Raw genomic sequence first — 17,221 nt, forward strand, 5'->3', positions numbered from 1 at the left:
TCACACATAAACACACACACTCACACACAATTTTTTCATTAGCCTAGATTAATTTTAAGAATTTCTATTATTTTATATTAATCCGTCTAAAATAGCTAATAGGTTTTTAGAATAATGAACAAGCTACATGGAACACATTTTATTTTTTTATTTTTTTTGCAGGGGGGTCCGGTCGTGGGGCCTGAACTCTGGGCCTGGGCACTGTCCCTTCAGCTCTTCAGCTCAAGGCTAGCGCTCTACCACTTGAGCCACAGCACCACTTCCGGCTTTTTTCTTTTTGCTTATGTGGTGCTGAGGAATCGAACCCAGGGCCTCAGGCATGCAAGACAAGCTCTCTACCACTGAGCCACCTTCCCAGCCCCATGGAACACATTTTAAAAGTGAGGTAGCTGTGTTAATAGAAGAAAGGAGAGATAACTTTGTGATTTCACGTTCTTCATTTTCCATTGCCTATTCCAGTCTGTGACCATATTACTCATGTGTTTTCTTTATATTTTTGTTTTCATTTTAGTTATTTAATTATATTTAATAATCTCCTTTTTCTAATTTCCTAACTTCTTGTTTCATACATTCTCTAAGGCATAGCATCATAAATTAGTGACTGGACACGCACACCTATTCAGTGTGCCTCAGTCATCTCTATCATATAGGTGGACTGAGAGAATGAAGTATGTCAGAAAAAAAACTAGGGAATCCATGAGAGGTTTCTAACTTTAAGACAGAAGAGTCATTGATTAGAATGAGCTGGTATAAACTACAGAAACTGAGAGAAAAATACATCCAGCCTGCAAGATTAGTGAAATTGGGCCTCAACAACCATCACAGAACTTGCCTGAGCAATCAATGGTAAACATATTTTGACCTAACACACTCAGAGAGAAGTAACTTCTCAATGTAAGGTTTTTTGCTCTGGAAGGTGAACATAGCAAAGATTCCTTCAAGAGAAGCAAAGGGATTTGTTTTAAGGTCAATGTAAAGATTTGGAAGCCTAAGAGAGGAATCTGGAAACCTTCTCTCCAAAGTTTTCAGGGAAGTATTTGTAAACTTAGAGGCTTGACTGTGAACAGAAGCCACAATTTGAATATAGAGGGGAACGATTTCAGACTTCTGGGGAAGTGTGTGTATATATATATGTATGCTTCAATTTTACCTTTAAAAGATGGCCTCATGTCAGATTCACTTGGTTTAAGTTCTCTTTAGCCTTTCTGTCCATCCCACTTCCAGTTGTAACTGCTGTTCTAGATCTCATTCCTGATGGTTACAGTGAGAAGCCAATTCTAGCAAAGCTTGAGCATATCTCCAGGACTAACATCGCAAATTTACGCTGCTGTAAAATTCCATTTGGCAGGAAGATACACTTAAGATTGTCCTGTATTAGAGTATTCCAAGCTCTAAAAACTGCTTTGTGTTACTTTTTCCTTAGTGTTCTAGGAAAATTAACATTCTCATCATGTCTGAGCTGACCAGCTGCTGTGTTGTGCTAACAGGAGAGATGATAGTGAAAAGGGTGAAGCAGGCATGGGCTAGGGCTAATTGGGGAACACCATTATCAGTGTGCTCATGCCTACCACAGATAGGATAGAGACATAGAACTATATAGTCAATTTTCTCTTCAGGAAATATTTTTCTTATGTTTATAATGTTGTCAGATATCATTAATTGGTAGTTCCATTTATAAGCTGAATAGTGGCATTTAAGTGGTTTTGTTGAAGTACTTGGAATTTAGTGGTGGTATAGTTTGGAACAAAGTGCTGTTTTAGTAACTTGTTTACAGTAATAAGTTATTTAGTTTATTTTATCCTCCAATTTTGGATTCAGGAAATAACAAGATAAATTTAATTTAACACAGTATAAGAATTTGTTTCTAGCCCGGCTCTGGTGGCTCACGCCTGTAATCCTAGCTACTCAGGAAGCTGAGATCTGAGGATCGCAGTTCAAAGCCAGCCTGGGCAGGAAAGTCCGTGAAACTCTTATCTCCAATAAACCACCAGAAAACCGGAAATGGCCCAGTAGCTCAAGTGGTAGAGTGCTAGCCTTGAGCTGAAGAGCTGAGGGACAGCACTCAGGCCCAGAGTTCAAGCCCCACTACTGACAAAAAAAAAAAAAAAGAATTTGTTTCTTTTCTTTTTTTTTTTTTATTGTGAAAATACTGTACAGAGGGGTTACAATTACATGGGCAAGATAATGAGTACATTTCTTATCAAGCATTATAGCCTCCTCCTTTGTTTCCCCTTCCTATCCCTTCCCGTCCACCCCCCACCCTACCACCCAATCCTCCCCGCTCCCCCCCTCCCACCAAAGTTGTAAAGTTCGTTTTCAACATAACGACTTGTACATCTCATTGTTGCAATGGGTCCACCTGTATTTCTATTTAAACGATTTGTTTTTCCCCTTCCCCTCCACAAATTATACCAACATTAAATACAGTGAAAGCAGGGGTTATACTATGGGGGAAGGACATACAAAGCAACAAAGAAATAATCTTATAAATGTGTTAGAAACAATCGCAAGAAAGAAAAAAAAATTTGAGTACATATCTTAGGGTTCATTTCCCTAACATCACCTTATCTGACCTTTTCTGCTTGACTCAGACATATATTGGATATTGCAAATAAGGGAAACCATGGGACCTATGTTTCTTTGGGCCTGGCTTACTTCACTTAATATAATTTTTTCCAAGTCTTTCCATTTCCTAACAAATTTCTAATATTATGTTTTCATACATTTCATACATAATGTTTTCAACATTAGTACAATTCCTTTTTTGTTGAGGAGACTAATGAACTACAAATGAATTACAAATGAGAGACTGAAAGTGAATTTAAGAATGATAGATTCCTCAGGAACAGTGTATAAAGGCTTTTCAAAAAAAAAAAAAAAAACTGGGGCTGGGAAGTTGGCTCAATGGTAGAGCTCTTGCCTTGCATGCCTGAGGCCCTGGGTGCAATTCCTCAGCACCACATAAGCAAAAAGAAAAAAGCCGGAAGTGGAGCTGTGGCTAAGTGGTAGAGCGCTAGCCTTGAGCTGAAGAGCTGAGGGACAGTGCTCAGGCCCAGAGTTCAGGCCCCATGACCGGACCCAAAAAAAAAACCCTATATTTTTGTTTTAGTTGGAAAAGAAAAGTATCGCCAGGTACAAGTCTTTATAGGTATTTATAAGACATTGCCTTTTCCCATGTATTCAGAGTACTTTTTCAAAAGACCCAGATTCTGTCCTGAAGTTAAGAAAGAAAGTATATAGTAAAGCACCTAATGGAGTAAATTTCCCTCCTTCATTAAGACATTTGTTGGTCTCTTTCCCACATTCACGAGCCAAGATATTAAGTCCTTTCTTATTTATTATTGTAGCTAAGCTTGGGTCACCTATTGTACATAGTGTATTTATTATAATGAGGACTCCGTTTTTACATGTGCCCAATTAGGAACCGTCTAACTATGGTTCTTTTGAATATTTTAAAGTGTGTTCACAATGAAACCAAGAATGAACTGGAGAAGATGTTGAAATGTAACGAGGAACATCCAGCTTACCTTGCAAGTGATGAGATAACCACCGTTCGGAAGAACCTGGAATCCCGAGGAGTGGATGTAGATCCAGGCTTGGTAATAAATATTGCTGGAAACACCACATCTGCATCTTTTAATAATTGCCTCTTAAAGTACAGTGTCACTACTCATGTATTCTTAGATATCTAGGGAATTAAATTTTACTGACAGTTTTGATTATGTGAAGAGTAGGATTTTGTCCTCAGTTTTCTTAAAGGGTAACTTGTAAATGGGGAAATTAAGATTTAGAACATTGGATTTACTTGGGCAAGTTAAACAGTTTTTACTGTTTTACTTCTTTTCACGTGATTTCAGATTTTAACACAACTTAGGGCTTGCTTATATTCATATATAGCTATCGAAACACATGTTATTTAATTTGCTTTAAGTAATTTAGAAAAAACAAACATTTTTATTAAATTCTCTCACTTGGGGTTTTCTTTTTATTCATGATTAATACAAGGATAAAGATAATCTATACTGTAGGCTACATTTTTAGTGTTTATTTACAATAGCTTAAAAAATAAACTTTCTGTCTTTCTGTACTTATGTTTTCACTGCTTAGTATTTAGAATACAAATGATTCCCAAGTTTGTTTCAGTATTAGCTTAAATGAAACCTAGTTAGAAAAGTAAATATATTAGGGAAAGCAAGCACATAAAAAATTTCAGAAGCTGGGCGCTGGTGGCTCACACCTATAATCCTAGCTACTCAGGAGGCTGAGATCTGAGGATCGCGGTTCAAAGCCAGCCCGGGCAGAAGAGACCGTGAGACTCCTATCTCCAATAAATTACCAGAAAACCGGAAGTGGTGCTGTAGCTCAAGTGGTAGAGCGCTTGCCTTGAGCTGAAGAGCTGAGGGACAGCGCCCAGGCCCAGAGTTCAAGCCCCATGACAACAAAAAAAAAAAAAAAATTTTCAGAATAAATTATTTTAGTAAAGATGATCTGGTATGCTTCATGAGATTTTTAATTTGGATAGTATGGATTTAGTTTTTCCACAATTGTCCTAACAATATGTTGTATAGCTTGAGCATCCCTCATATGAAAATTTGGAATATAAAATGTTAAAATCTGGCCAGGCGCCACTGGCTCACGCCTGTAATCCTAGTGACTCTGGAGGCTGAGATGTGAGATCGCCGTTCAAAGCCAGCCTGGGGAGGAAAGTCCATGAGACCCTTATCTCTGATAAACTACCAGAAAACCAGAAGTGGGGCTGTGGCTCAAGTGGTAGCCTTGAGCTGAAGAGCTGAGGGACAGGGTCCAGGCCCAGAGTTCAAGGCCCACGACCGACAAAAAAAATTGTTTCAAAACCTGGAACTTTTCAGCTCCTACTTTCCTACTTGATGCTACATGAGGAATACTCTTCGCCTGACCTCATGTGACTGATAGGAGTCAAAATGCAGAAACACTGAAAATATTGTATGAAATTATCTTCTGGCTATGTATGTAAGGTACATGACACAGGAGTGAATTTCACGTATGGGACTGAGTCCCATTCCCAGCATCTCATTGTGTGCTTGCAGGTTTTCTAAAATCTGAAAGAATTCCAAGGTGTGAAATACATCTGGATGTAAACATTTTGAATAAGAGATATTCAACGTGTATTCAGTTTGATTATTTTTAAGCTATATGACTCTAAGGTTAATATAATAGGAAGTATTTTCTCTTGATAAAAATAAATCTTTCTTGGGATTAAAAAAAAATTATCTGGAAGCAGCACTGGGCTCAAAGTGGTAGAACGCTAGCCCTGAGTGAAAGAGTAGGGACAGACATTGCCCAGGCCCTGAGTTCAAGCCCCACAACTGACCAAAAAAAAAAAAAAAATGCCTACCAATGCTCATTTTTTTAAGCTGTTTTCTATAGCTTTGAGTATGGACTGAATACACATTTTAATTACTTTCTGTAAGCAATAAAATCAGTTTTTTTTTTCAAGTACCACTGTTCAATGTACTTTCTAAGACTATCAGGATATTGGGCAGACAGGAGGTAAGAATTCTAGTATAATACCATGGCTTTACTGGTTATGTCACTGAGTAATTCATATCTCCTGAGCCCCACATTCTTACTGTCAAATGGTGTTGAAATTTGTTTTACTCACAACAGATAATAAGTATGAGAGCACACTGACTAACCTAACAGACTAAAATAATAGTGTGATAGAAATCATACTGGTACGGTAACAGTATAATTTAGTTATCAGAAAAAAGATTGTTGGGTAGATAGGCGTCTGAAACCAGCTTCTTGGTTTCAGCTGTCCTTAAAAAAGGCTTGAAGCCTCCTTTTGCCTTTATTTCTTCACATTTGCCTACACAAAGATATCCCTACTTCATCTACTCTCCTAAATGATCATTTGAATAAAACAACAGTAGATATTGCAACTGAAAAAATATAAATGAATAAAAAGGTTAGTAAAATAATGTTTCTATTGCATTTATATAATCAATTTTATAGTAAGCTTTTGTGTACAGATTTTGTGTACAAATTCTCAGTGTATATGATAATATGAAATGTGCACATTAATTCTTTGGCTTTTGTTTCTTTTCTCTTTTTATTTATTCTGTCACTTTTTAGATTAAGGATACTTGGCATCAAGTTTATAGAAGACATTTCTTAAAAACAGCTCTACACCACTGTAACCTTTGTCGGAGAGGTTTTTATTACTACCAAAGGCATTTCATAGATTCTGAGGTAAGGCTTCCCCAAAACAAAAGGAAATGTTTTTTAGCAATGGTTGTATAGAGATTTTTAAAAGCAAGCCTTAGCTGTAGTATTAATATTAAGCCATTTGCTCAATTGTAAAACAAATATGTGTAATTTAAAAAGGAAACTTTTTTCTCTTCAAAGGAATTTGCCACTTTAGGGTAAAAACCTTTGTTAACATTTTTACACTTGTCTATTCAACTTTTTCTGTACATGGGGAGAGTGTATATATGTTGATAGCATAATCATCTATTTGCTGAATGGAAACCCTATTGAGAAATTTCCATGTGTCATAATTCCATCTTTTTTGGGGGGGGAGGGGGGTGGTCCAGTCGTGGCGCCTGAACTCTGGGCCTGGGCGCTGTCCTTCAGCTCTTCAGCTCAAGGCTAGCGCTCTACCACTTAAGCCACAGCGCCACTTCCGGCTTTTTTCTTTTTGTTTATGTGGTGCTGAGGAATCGAACCTAGGGCCTCATGCATGCAAGGTGGCTCTACCACTGAGCCACCTTCCCAGCCCCATAATTCCATCTTTGTGGCACTAAAATCTTGTTTTAAATTATTATAAACTTCTGTACAGTTTGTTGTATTTCATAAAAACAACCTCTAGGTGGCAGCAGACTGATGTATTTTGAGAATTTTCATGCAAACAAATACTTAGTAAGCCAGACCCAAAGAAGTACAGGTCCCCTGGTTTCCCTTATTTGCAATAACTAGTATATGTCTAGGATAATTTTATCAGATGAGCAGAAAAGTTCAAAAGCTATATACATATAACCATTTAAGATGATGCTAAATGAAATGAACCTCCAAATATGGACACAAGAGGCTTTTCTTTGTTGTTGTTTTTAATGTACTATGTGATTTTTTTTCTTGTTTCTTTTGTATGTTCTTCTCCCTATGGTATATTCTCTGTTGTCTCTGTATTTGATTTTGGTACCCTGCATCTTGTATATACATTTATCCAATTTGGGGACAGGAAGGGGAATAACAAAATGCTGAAGCTAGGACACAAGATGACTTATTGCAACAAAGAATAATACTCACAAGACACTATGTTGGAAATGATTTTTACAGCTTCAAGGGGGAGAAATAGAAGAAGTGGGGAGGGAAGGGGTAGTAGGAAAAAAACAAATGAGGTAACAATGTTCAACAAGAAATGTATTCATTACCTTACTCATGTAACTAACCCCTCTGAACGGCATCTTTACAATGAAAATTTTAAAAAAGCTCTGTTAAACCAGGCACTAGTGGCTCAAGCCTGTAATCCTAGCTACTCAGGAGGCTGAGATCTGAGGATTACAGTTCAAAGCCAGTCCAGGCAGGAAAGTCTGTAAGACTCTTATCTCCAATTAACCACCTAAAATCCGAAAGTAGAACTGTGGCTCAGAGTGATAAAAGCCTTGAGTAAAATACCTCAGGAACAGTGCCCATGCCCTGAGTTCAAGCCCTACCACCAACCAAAAAAAAAAACAAAAAAAGCTCTAATAATCAGTAGTTTTATAAGTTGAAAATGTTTATATTTTTCAGCAACTTAAAAGAAGTTTGTATTTAAATACATAAAGGTGGCAAGCTTCTTTCATATCTTTTAATTGTTAAGACCTTCTTCTACAAAATAAGCTGATTTTTAAAATAAATAATACCCAGTTGAATTTTTTAAATGATAGTTCACAAAGAAAAGAGGTTAGCCTGAATATATTGAAGATAAATTTGGGTATATTTAAGATAAAGATGGGTGTTATCTAACTGTAAGTTGCAAGTATGTTCTATGAATTTCTACTTGTATATAAATAATGAAATTCTGCCCTTCCTAAGTCCACGTATATCAGTGTTGAAACAAAGCTTTATAGTTGTAGGAGAGATAACCCACCCACCCACCCCCAAATCAGAAGTTATGATGAATCTGTGTATCTTATATCTACAGTAGGAGGTATATATTAAATTTGAGTATTTTTTTAAATTAAAGTTTAGGAGTACTGACTGAAAATTACAACAGTACACAATCATGGTTTTTATTTTAAATTTGCATCTGATCATCTTTATTTATTTCAGCTGGAATGCAATGATGTGATCTTATTTTGGCGAATACAACGCATGCTTGCTATCACTGCAAATACCTTACGGCAACAACTTACAAACACTGAAGGTAAGCCATATGGAGACCCATTTTCTAGTTTTCACTTTTCTTTTTCTTTTTGTATCTGTACTGGAATGTGAACTAATAGCTTCTCACTCTACTCAACTGGTGATTCACTATTTAAGCCATGTCTCCAGTAGTTCAATTAGCTGGTTAGTTGGGGATAGACTCTTAGGGACCTTCCTACCAAGGCTGGCTTTAAACCTCTTATCTCAGCCTCCTTGAGCCACTGATAACTGACAGATTTTGACATTTTTAATAAAAGTTTGCTAATATACTTCCATAAAATAGATTGGTTAGAGATTTGAAGTTTTTTTAAAAGGAGGATAAGATCTGAACAAAGGGCCTTGAACTTGTTAGGCAGGAATTCTACCACTTGATCTACTTCTCTAGCACTTGGAAAGGAAATTACAATTGAAAATGATGGGTAATAAGACATGCCAGTGTCTGCCTTCATTACATAAAAATTCTAAAAGGAAGGGGCTCCTAAGCATCACTCAGTCTGGAAGAAATCTGCATTTCTGCTACAATGATATGGCTTAAGAATGTATTGTTTTCTAGGAAGATGTATACATTGCACACTGATAAAAGTGTTGGAGAACGGTGGACATTTTCTCTGTAACTAAGAAATACAAATTTAAGAATGGAACAGAATGATTATAAATAGCTTGCTTTCCATATATGGTCAATTTTACCATTTTGTGCAATCATAAAAAAGTTTCTCAAGGTTGTTTTTTTAATTTGTTTATTGTAAACAGTTAGGCGATTAGAGAAAAATGTTAAAGAGGTATTGGAAGATTTTGCTGAAGACGCAGACAAGAAAGTTAAGTTACTTACTGGCAAACGAGTCCAACTGGCTGAAGACCTCAGTGAGTAGTTCCTCCTTCCCTATTGCCTATTTGCCTTCCCATTTCCCCTTATTCATCCAGTTATATCCAAATCTAAGAAAAGTTAACATATCTACCAGGAACTCATTTTTTACCTCTAAATGGCTAGAGTAAGACACCATCCCAAAGACACGTCACTTCCAAGTGCTTTAATGTGTATTTCCTAGAAATAAGATTTTTCTCCTAGCAGCTACCACAGTCAGGATATCAACAATGACATGTTACTGTATTTAATTCCTAGACCCTAGTCAGGTTTTACCTGTTGTTCCAACTTGGTGCTCCCATAACAAAATGTTCCAGGCTCATTCTGTAATCCAAATTCCTTCCTGGTATTTTGAAACCAGGATCTGAAAATTAGATATGCTTGTTGTTATTGAAATATGTATCGCAGTTCACAATTCCCAGGCCTTCTCTATGGTGTTAGGATAAAAGGTATGTGTGTACACACAAACACACACACACGCACACGCGTGCGTGCGCACACACACACACACACACCTCTCTATTATTGGATCAGGTCACTAACACTCTGAATCCTGGCCAGGATTTAACATCTGTCATGAGCCACTATGTCTTTCCTTTCCCTCTGCACCTATACCAGCTTGGCACTAGTAATAACTGTCTCTTTATTCAGAATGAAGCTGTGTTCTTTTTTTGCTTTAAGATTAAATCACATAAGCTAGTTAGATCTTTGAAAATTCAAGGATATCAATGAAGCATTAATATTAAATAAATACTGGTAGTCAGTACTTACGTTTTTAGCTTATAAAACAAAGTATTTGCTCTTCCATCATGTATTTAAATTTGCTATTTATGTTTTCTGATATCTAAATAAAAGTAAATGATGAACAGGTAGAAGTTCTTTTAAATTCAGTTTCTACGCTGAGCTTATATTACTACAATTTAGTCACAGGAATATTTGAAGGAAACCAGACAGGGAGTTGGTATTTTGTACCTATGACTAGGCAGGGCTGTATTTTTGTCACCCACTCTTCTCATCCATTCTTCCCCTCTAGTTATCTGAGCTTTTCATTGCTTTTTCTCTCCTCTGTTCTTCTTTTAAATGGTGCTTGTTTGAAGTGCATCTCATTTTAGCTTTTATTTCCATTTCTGTCACATAAGTTTTTTCCTATCACTTTGATAATATAGGAAATTGGTGCTAACAGAAAACACATATGTTCAAGCATGAACTGTCATTTTTCTACTGTATCATACGCTAGAAATCTTCAAACCCTTAGCTTCTGTATTTATAAGGGGATTGTTCTTGGTGGTTCTTGGAAGAATCAATTCATTAAGCTTTTGGAGGTCCTGATTCATAATTATGTGTTAAATCAGCACTGTCAGAGGAAAGGTGTGTCACCCTCACAATGTATGTGATTCCTTTGGAGCCCTCAGGTTATCAGTGAGTTACCTTAATTAATTTTACCAGCATATACATTCTTAAGTAATTGAAAAGAAATGCCTTTTTCCGTTTTTTATAATAGAATCTGAATAATCATGATATTTTCCACTCCCAATGTAACTATTTAAAGAAAATGTATTACTAACTGAAATATATGCACTGTCAAGCCAAGTCTTATGTTCTCCTTGTGCTTTTCTTGGGAATGTAGTCACTTGACTCAATTGAAATTATTTACTATTTTTGTACAAATAACATTGTGATGATGCTAATGTTCCAAATAATGTATGTCCTTCAAAGCAAAGAGTTCACCGTTGACTGCTTCATCAGCCATACTAATGAGCCAGTGGTTGAAAGTGTTTTCTTTGGTCTAATACTTGAGAATATGGTCATGAGTGCTTTCATCCATAAAACTTTTGAAGTTTTGCAGTCAACTACTGTAATGTGTGAGCCAAAGCTTCTAATATGTTTTTAGCATATTCACTTAGAACATAGTATGTTGCCTATTAGAATTTGAGGGACATGATCAAGAATCTTAACTACAATATCAAAATAGTAAAGAGTAGTATAATGTAGAGATTTTAAAAATTTTTTATACATTCATGCTTTTTGCCAGTTTTAAACTTAATTGGTTTTAAATCATTCATTGCTTGGAGATTCATTGATTGTACTTTGAGGTGAATATATAAGAAATACAACATTACTCTCTGGAATTCTAGAGAAAATACACACTTTCACTATTGAGATGAATCCTTGAAACTAGAGTTAGAAGAAATGCAACAGAAGCCTCCTCCTTGTTTCACGAGGTCTGTTAGAAGAGGAGTCACGCATGGAAACCTGAATTCTTTGGCGACATGGTAGATTGCACAGATGGAACAAGGAAAGGACAGGGGAGGACTAGAGCACCTTGGGAGTGCTTGAAGAGTGGTGGTACAGATTGCAGAAGCTTTTCGCAGCTTTTAACTGACCAAACTTGGGGTAAATGGGGAATCAAATGACAATAACATGGTGAATCGCTGAACGAACTAGGACTATATGAATTGGTGATTATACAAATAAAATAATAAAATTCAAAGTAGAATAATATAATCACACAAAATATTTCCACAGAAAATACTAATTAAAAAAGAGAAAGAGTAACTTCATAACATAGAAAACCTGACAATTGTCACCTTGAGTGGTCAAAGCTAAAATCAGTAATGTTTAAATCAAAACCACATGCCATGTTACAGAATACAGTGGGAAGGACCCTGTATTACTTCTAGGATAGTGTCACTAAAGATATATAACTTAAATTCAATTAAAACTTTACATAAGACAAACCCAAATTAAAGTGTCATCTACAAAATAGTGGTTTAGCCAAGTACTGGGGCTCATGGTAGCCTGTAATCCCACTTCTTAGGGGACTGAGACCTGGAAGATTATATTTCATAGACACCTGGGGCAGAAAAGTCTTTGAGATTCCATCTCCCTAAGCAGCCATGGATACATGGCTCAAGTGGTAGAGCACCAGCTGTGAGCAAGCCAGCCTAGCAAGAATACAATGTTCGACAAGAAATTTGCTCATGTAACTAACCCCTTTGAAAACAAAAAAGAAAAGGAAGGAAGGAAGGAAGGATGGAAGGAAGGAAGGAAGGAAGGAAGAAAAGGAAGGAAGGAAGGAAAGAAGGAAGGAAGGAAGGAAAAAAGGAAGGAAGGAAGGAAAAGAAAATGCAAGGCCCTGCTTTCGAGCCTTGGAACTGGCACTAAAAAATTAAATAAATAAACAAATTACTTGTCTGGAATTAAGTATAGTAAAACCATGAAAGATAAGGAAAGACTCAAGAACTATTGCAGGTTGAGAAAAATGAAAAGACATGAAAATTAAATGCAGTCTTGTCCTAGTAGGCTGTCTTTGTCTAAAGGACACTGAGGACACAGTGAGTGAAATTTGGGAGGTGAGTTTTGCTTGTTGCTTTGTTTGGGGAAGGGGGGAGTTGCTTGATAAATTTGGATTACCTAGGAAATATATTTGTTTTCAGCTATACACAGTATATATTTGGAAGTGATATAGCATAATGACTGTTTCAGGAGGAAAATGTTCTTTGTAAATGTTCCTACTTTTCTGTATGTCTAAGATTTTTTTCGTATGAAGATTTTTTTAAAAAGGAAGCTATTTCGGTTGTTTTGTTTTGTTGTTTGCCAGTCATGAGGCTTGAACTCATGGTCTCAGTGCTCTCCCTGAGGTCTTTTGCTTGTGGCTAGTGCTCTACCACATTGAGCCACAGTACCATTTCCAGTTCTAATGGTTAATTGGAGATCAGAGTCTCTCAGACTTTTCTGCCCAGGCTTTGAACTGCGATCCTTGGATCTCAAGCTCCTGAGTCCCTAGATTATAGGCATGAGCCACCAGCACCTGGCTAACTACTTGTTTTTGTAACTAATAGATTAGGATCATGTGAGACTTTAAAACATGGTACCTGAAGATATTAAAAAGAGTTGTTACCTCATGGACAATTCGGTAAGAGACAGAGCTCATCTTCCTGTATTGGCTCCTTTTTTTTTTTTTTATAGTCTCTATCCACACTTAGAATGGTCTTATGTTAAAGTAGGTTCATTACAACCTTCCTGGAATTATTTTGATTTTACAATAGGATTAATTTCAAGGATTTTTTAACAGTAATATGTTCATTTTAAGTCAGTTGGTATCATATTTGAAAGTATAGAGGGGGAAAGGAATCCTTTGAATTGTGCAGTTAATTTTGAACTATTAACAACTGAAGGATTTTTAACGGCATTAATTTAGAGTAAATATGTTGCATTCCCCATGTAACATTTTAGTAGTATATCCAATCTGACTGTAATTCTTAAATACTATCTTTGGGGAGAAGTTATTCTTTCTATTGTCACTGATTTTATGATTGCTATCATAGGAAACAAGTAGGAGGACCAACATTTCACAGACTTTCCTTGTCATGTTTTCCCTCACTTGTGCCACTTAGGAAGCTGAGTGACGATGGCCAGTGGTGTTTCAGTTTCACAGTACAAGGTGGACTTCTACTTAATTCTTGTTCCCCAAAGCCCAGGTTAAAATTTTGTTCTCTGTGTAATCAGAGAATAAGAATTAAAAGGTCATTAACAATCTTTTAGATTGCTTTTTCTAAGTAAAGACTGATTATTTTCCTCCTTATTTTAACAATAAAATTATTTTCATTTTTGTGCCATAACTTGAAATTATTAATGTGAATCAAAATTTGAGTACTTGTCATGTGCCAGGAAAATGCTTTAGATTAGGTAGATGTGAAGCCAAGATTTAAGCGTAGGTCTTTTAGTTATTGTGCCAAACTAATTTTGGAATTGGAGATAGGGGATGGGGAATCAAGCTGTTGGAAAATGTGTTTCTGCAGAATTTCCCTTTATGTCAGGATGCTTCCTTAGCTGACAGTGCCCTTCACAGGGGCACGTCTGAGCCTTAGTGGCAGCCACCACCATCATCTTTTTTTTCATCCTTCCTAAGATACAAAAACTTTGGAATTTAAACTTTCAAACTACATGAAAAATTTGCTAAAACATCTGAGTAAAGGAACTGTGAAGTGTATCTGAAGCCACTAATTTCCACCATATGATATTTAGCATGGTTCTAAATATGTTCTTGTCCTATCCCTTCATAATTAAGTAGTGTCGGAAGTTGGCAGAAATGCAGACAGTGTTCAGTTTTGTTCATCCTTGAGTCTTAGAAAAATCTATTCCCAAAGTTGAGTCTAAAAGTCCAGCTATGACAAATACTGAAAATTTAATCACATAGGGTGACCATTAGTCTTAACTTTAAGCTTTTCGTTGTATTATTATACTGGTAGTTTGAAATGTTTTCTAACAAGTTTCTCTATCTTCCTGTTTACCAATGAAATGTGAAAACAGTAATAAATTCCTTTACTAGGGTTACCATTGTGCAGGCTTATTGTAATGGTATAGCTTGATAGTCTTAATGCTGATCGCAGTGTAACTAAAGAGGGTGGTAAATTAGAATTTTCCAATATCCTAAGCTTGCCCTCCTCCCACAATTAATTTGCTCTGCTGACTCCCTACGCGAGGTGGCAACAGCTGGCCTTTTTACTAGATCTCAGAGGGATTAGAGAGCAGGAATGGCAGCAGCATGCTCGGCCTCTTGCCGCTGTTGACTGTTCTTTATTGTTTGATGCCTGAGCATCTCCCAGACAGCAAGCAATTGTTACTGGAAACTTAAAGTTTGTTTCTCTTGGGGATATACAATGCTGTGGGGGCTCCTCTTTGTGTTTCTTCACGTTCCCAGCCTCTTCTTATCCTCCATCCTGTGCTTTCTCTTGATAATTAGAAAGGAGCGAAGACACAACCTTTCAGTCTTAGTCTATATGAGATTCAGCCACAGCGCTAAAAGTTAGAAATACAGACTGCCGACGGAAGGATCTTTTTACCATATCTCTAGTAACATAAATCATTTTATAATGATGTTTGTTCTTTGTAGTTAATATGTATTAGCACATTTTGAAATTATGACAAAAAGGGGTGTTGACAAAAAAAGCAGAATGTTGTGACTGCTGTTTCCCTAGTTAATATTAACACAGGAATCCACCATACCTGCTTAAATCTGAAAAGATCCCTCCACTGACTGTAATCATGTTAAAACTTGGATAAAACAGCAGGTAGAACATCACTAAATAGACCCCTAGCTAGCCAGAATGATTTTATCCTAATGCACTAAGAGAGGAAAAAATGTCAGTATACCTATTAATCCAATTTCCATTGGTTACTTACTGTTCCTAAACTTTTTCCATGCCCACCTTGTCTTTGAGGCTTGTCGTGAGTGCAAGTAGTAATCTTAAACTAGTGGGATTGAAAATCATGTCAAAAAAAATTGTGCTCAGAATTTAGAACTTAAAATTGCAGAAAAGGAATGTATGGTTCTTGACACCAAGCATCACCACCCACCGTGAACCAGTAGTTGTTCAGTTTTACTGCAAGACAACATGTTGTCTCAGTAGTTGGAATAAAACTGAAATATTTTTACTTATAGCATCTGATGATGTATCTGTTGAAAATTTGCTAGATTGTTCAAATTCCAAGTACAGTAATATGTTCATTTTGTTTCTGTAGACTCAAATAAGATTAATTTAAAAGAGATTTAAAGAAAGAGGAGGTGGCATTGAGTGTAGAGTTCCAAATACCTAATCCTGAAGGAACCACCAAAAAGGCACCCTCATAAAATGCAGTGAGGCGCCTGCAGAGAACCTCATTGTGTTCCAGGACCATAGTCTCAGAACATCATGTGTGCCCCATTTGGTAGTATGTTTCTTTGCCCTCTATACTATTTTATCACTCCTAGCTGCTAGCACATCTCTAAGTAAGCCTTCCCTTTATTCTCCTGTTGGTTTTTGGTTTAGTTTACTTGAGATAGGGTGATGTTATATAACCCTGGCTAGCTTATCACTGGTGTTTCTCCTACCTTAGACTCCCTAGTGCTGAGATTACAAGCATGCCCTACCACTCCTGGCTTTCTTTTATCTATTTATTTGTTTGTTTGTTTTTGTCGGTTGTGGGGCTTGAACTCAGGGCCTGGGTGCTGTCTCTGAGCCCCACTGTAGTCTAGGCTAGAGCTCTACCACTTGAGTTACAATGCCACTTCTGGGTTTTGAGTGGTTAATTGGAGTTAAGAGTCTCACAGGACAGCATCAAGGCCCTGAGTTCAAGCCCCAGTACCAGCACAAACAAACAAACAGAAAACTCAAAAATTATTCTAATGTACAAGATTATTTGTGTTATTTATATATGATCACATGTAACAAATTTGTATGACATATTATATATGATAATAAATCTAGTTGAAATATTTTTATTGGGTGTGTGAAATTTTAAAAATATATGAATGAAAGCACTACAGAAATGTTTTCATGTCTTGAAATCATTTATTTCTATATTAGAAATATAGATGTTATTGTCACATTTAATTTCTTTGGTCTATGTAAATGAAAAATAGGCATGGAACAATTTGCTTTAGTGCTTAGTGACAATACATTTAATTTTATATTACTTTAATTTTAAATTGCTTTTAAGGAAAGAGTGTTGAAAATTAATGATGGGTATACTGAAAATTATTGCTCTATTAGCCATAATTTAAGGTACAGCTTTTTTTTCAGAAAATAAAGGCATATTTCTGTTTCTCTGCAGGGGGCGGAGGGGGTCTCACAGTGACTTTTCTGCCTGAGCTGGTTTCGAACCATGATCCTCAGATCTCAGCCTCTTGTGTAGCTAGGATTACAGGCATGAGCCACTGGTGCCCAGCAAGGCTTTCTTTTTTTTTTTTTTTTTTTTTAAATCTTAACAGTTCTCTTACACTATAGAACTGCAAATCAACCAAAATAACCATTTAAAGAAAAATATTTTTGTGCCTGTAATATTTTCCTGCCTGATCTACCCTGCCAGTGATTTGGTTTAGTCATAAATTCACCACATTTTGTATGATATAATTCACTACATTCAGTGTGTGATCATGACCTTTTAGTTCAGGCTGCTCATTAGTCCTCTTTGGCCTTGACTAAAAAGGGG

General features: G+C 36.4%; 1 protein-coding gene across 4 annotated transcripts in view; it reads left to right on the forward strand.

Annotated features, from left to right (window-relative positions):
- Positions 1-17,221, forward strand: part of Opa1 (OPA1 mitochondrial dynamin like GTPase) — an 80,112-nt gene that overhangs the window by 41,320 nt on the left and 21,571 nt on the right. For all 4 annotated transcript variants that reach the window (XM_070029859.1, XM_070029856.1, XM_070029858.1 and 1 more), the window contains 4 exons: positions 3,459-3,599; positions 6,115-6,231; positions 8,293-8,386; positions 9,136-9,246. In XM_070029859.1, the coding sequence (XP_069885960.1) occupies positions 3,459-3,599; positions 6,115-6,231; positions 8,293-8,386; positions 9,136-9,246 (463 nt within the window). The remainder of the gene's footprint in view (positions 1-3,458; positions 3,600-6,114; positions 6,232-8,292; positions 8,387-9,135; positions 9,247-17,221) is intronic.

This window comes from Dipodomys merriami, unplaced genomic scaffold, assembly GCF_024711535.1.
Source record: "Dipodomys merriami isolate MVZ:Mamm:240054 unplaced genomic scaffold, mDipMer1.0.p SCAF_2, whole genome shotgun sequence".
Taxonomy (NCBI): domain Eukaryota; kingdom Metazoa; phylum Chordata; class Mammalia; order Rodentia; family Heteromyidae; genus Dipodomys; species Dipodomys merriami.